The sequence below is a fragment of the Lactuca serriola genome, chromosome 7, assembly GCF_051521515.1.
Source record: "Lactuca serriola cultivar US96UC23 chromosome 7, Lser_US96UC23_V15, whole genome shotgun sequence".
NCBI classification, from domain to species: Eukaryota; Viridiplantae; Streptophyta; class Magnoliopsida; order Asterales; family Asteraceae; genus Lactuca; species Lactuca serriola.
The window spans coordinates 5,887,736-5,890,377 of record NC_136414.1 but is presented as its reverse complement, the minus strand read 5'-3'; the positions used below and the strand labels follow the sequence as shown (position 1 = coordinate 5,890,377).

The following is a 2,642-nucleotide window of genomic DNA, read 5'->3' as shown; positions in this document are numbered from 1 at the left end:
ACATTGATTTACCGGTTACCCCGTATGTGACAATACAAAACAACATAAATCATAATTATAGGGAAAAAACGAAGATTTAATCGGGTAAACTATTCGTACCCGTCGCTTGACGCAGGTAAATGCCGTGTGTATATATATATATATATATATATATATATATATATATATATATATATATATATATATATATATATATAATCATGAAAGACAAATGAAAAGATCTCCACAATCTACAAGTAAAGCACTTGATTTTGTATTGGATATGCATGAAAGGCAAGCACCAAAACAAAGCATTACTTTCCATGACACCAAACACTTACTGGGAAATGTAATTTATATATATATATATATATATATATATATATATATATATATATATATATATATATATATATATATATAGAGAGAGAGAGAGAGAGAGAGAGAGAGAGAGAGAAAAGATTGTCCATTTATGTCCACTAATTGCTTAATCTTAATCAGATTAGGTAATATGCATAAAACATGGTTAAATAACTTGTTTAATGCATCAACGTTAAAAGTGATGGATGGTAGTTGATTTAATTAAAAGTTGAAAAAATAATAGTAAACCACTATATCTTAAACAGGTTACAAGCATAAGTGATGCGATTATTTCTTTAAGAGTTTCTATAAACGCTACTGAAATTTATACAATATGCATGCTTGAAGTTTTCTTGAAGACAATAACAATCGTACGTAATCAACTATACATATAACATATATAATCGGGAGTAGGTTCATACAGATGATTCTTGTGACTTCTGTGAACGATTCTTGGTATTATTTGTGACAAAATCTTTAACTGTAAACCCAACTTTTTCGAACTTGCCTTCTTCGTTGCTCTCTCTAAATTTCAAGTAATCCGAGCAAACAAATGGCTCATAGAATCTCATATTCCCATTCCCTACAACTTCTTCAGGAGCATAAATCACCTTCTCGTCTTCAAAACACCAAAAGAAAGCAATGGAAAGCCGATTGACTGGTTTCTTTAAGACGACTCTGTGTTCAGATGATACGAGTTTGTTGTTGCTCCAAGCTTGCAACAAATCGCCTATATTTACAACTAAGGTCCCTTCACTTTGAGCAATGTCCATCCATCTCCCATCTTCTTTAGATTTCACCTGTAAACCTCCTGAATCGTCTTGATACACAATAGTTATGCAACTCATATCAGTATGCATCCCTAGACCTAATTCAATGGTTTCTTTTCCTTCTGATTTCATTGGTGGAGAATATCTGTTTATCCTTAAATAACCATGACACTTCTTGAAATCTGAATTATAAAATCTTGTGTCGAATCCTTCTCCTAGAATCATTAACGCGATCTTCATGATCTTATTAGACAGTTCGCTCATTCTCTTTCCATACTCTTCTAATATCTCACTATAAAAGCAACCAAAAATACATAATCGTTCATATCAGACATCAGTTACAACTAATTACAAGTGCATAATATTTAATTGATTACAAAATGCATTATTATTTCTCTTTTTGGAAAAAGCTTCTTTACAAATTGCGTGAGTGGTCTTGGTCCACATATATTATGCGGTGCTTTAAGAATTTAAAAAAACTGTCACTAAATTATATATCAAATCATACACACAAAGTGAGCTGGTGCAGTGGGCAAGTGACTGCACATTGGTTGTAGTTTAATTGCAAATTAACCATTAAAAAATGTCTATATCAATCACTACATGACATATTTTATGTTTTATTAATATTATAACATATGGAATAATTTACAATTAAAAATCCATTCATCATTCTTGAAAACTAGATTCTTAGCCTTCTTTTGACAGTTTTTTTGTACTTTTGCAACAGAATGGATAGTTCGTAATGAAAGCTCAAGAATTCTTTTGCCATTTTCAATATAGATGCAAGCAAAATAGTTAGCTTATAATGAAACATATACGTTCCACAGTGATAAAACTCATTTTTGAAACTATATTGATAATTTTGCTACGACAATTAACCCACACTTACAAAGTTTTAATTAAAAGATCAACATCCTTACCAGAATTCGTAAGGTTTTTCGTCGAAGATCACATCAATAGAATCTTGAGCTGATGAATGAAAATCTGGTCCACAAACCTTAAAACTTTCAAAGTAAGGAGATGCAATGAATGGAGGAGTGTAAGTTTTGATACAGGAAGAAGGACCAAGTTTAAGCTTTGTTTCACTAGGGAGATCAAAGAATTGATTAGAGAAAGAATGGATACTTTCATAAAGGTCCTTGGAGACCCCATGATTGACAATATTGAAGAAACCCCACTGATGACATGCTTCAGAAAGAGATGATATAGATGAAGGTAGTAATAGCTTTGAAAGGTCTAGACATGGGAGGTTTATAGTAGTTGCAAGAGAAGAATTTGAAACCATTATAACAAATTAAAAGATTCCTACTATACCAAAAAGGTTTGAACACTGCCGTGTAGGTTTAGGGATATATATATATATATATATATATATATATATATATATATATATATATATATATATATATATATATATATATATATATATATATATATATATATATATATATATATATATATATATATATAGGAGAGTTCAATTGAGAAAAGAAAAGGTTGAGAATGGGGGAATCGTTCTCAGTCAATCAT

General features: G+C 30.3%; 1 protein-coding gene across 1 annotated transcript; it reads right to left on the bottom strand.

The window, feature by feature from the left end:
* Positions 1-568: 568 nt before the first annotated feature.
* LOC145063940 (gibberellin 20-oxidase-like protein) lies at positions 569-2,437 on the bottom strand. The gene is made up of 2 exons (XM_079011490.1): positions 2,033-2,437; positions 569-1,401 (listed from the first exon to the last, which is right to left on the bottom strand). Exons 1-2 carry the CDS (start codon positions 2,395-2,397, stop codon positions 756-758), a joined length of 1,011 nt encoding a protein of 336 aa, XP_078867616.1. The 5' UTR covers positions 2,398-2,437; the 3' UTR covers positions 569-755.
* Between the last annotated feature and the right edge of the window lie 205 nt (positions 2,438-2,642).

Coding starts and splice junctions, on each gene's coding strand:
- LOC145063940 (XM_079011490.1), bottom strand. CDS start 2,397: ATGGTTTCAAATTCTTCTCTTGCAACTACTATAAACCTCCCATGTCTA. Junction 1,402..2,032: donor GAAAAACCTTACGAATTCTG/GTAAGGATGTTG, acceptor TTGCTTTTATAG/TGAGATATTAGAAGAGTATG.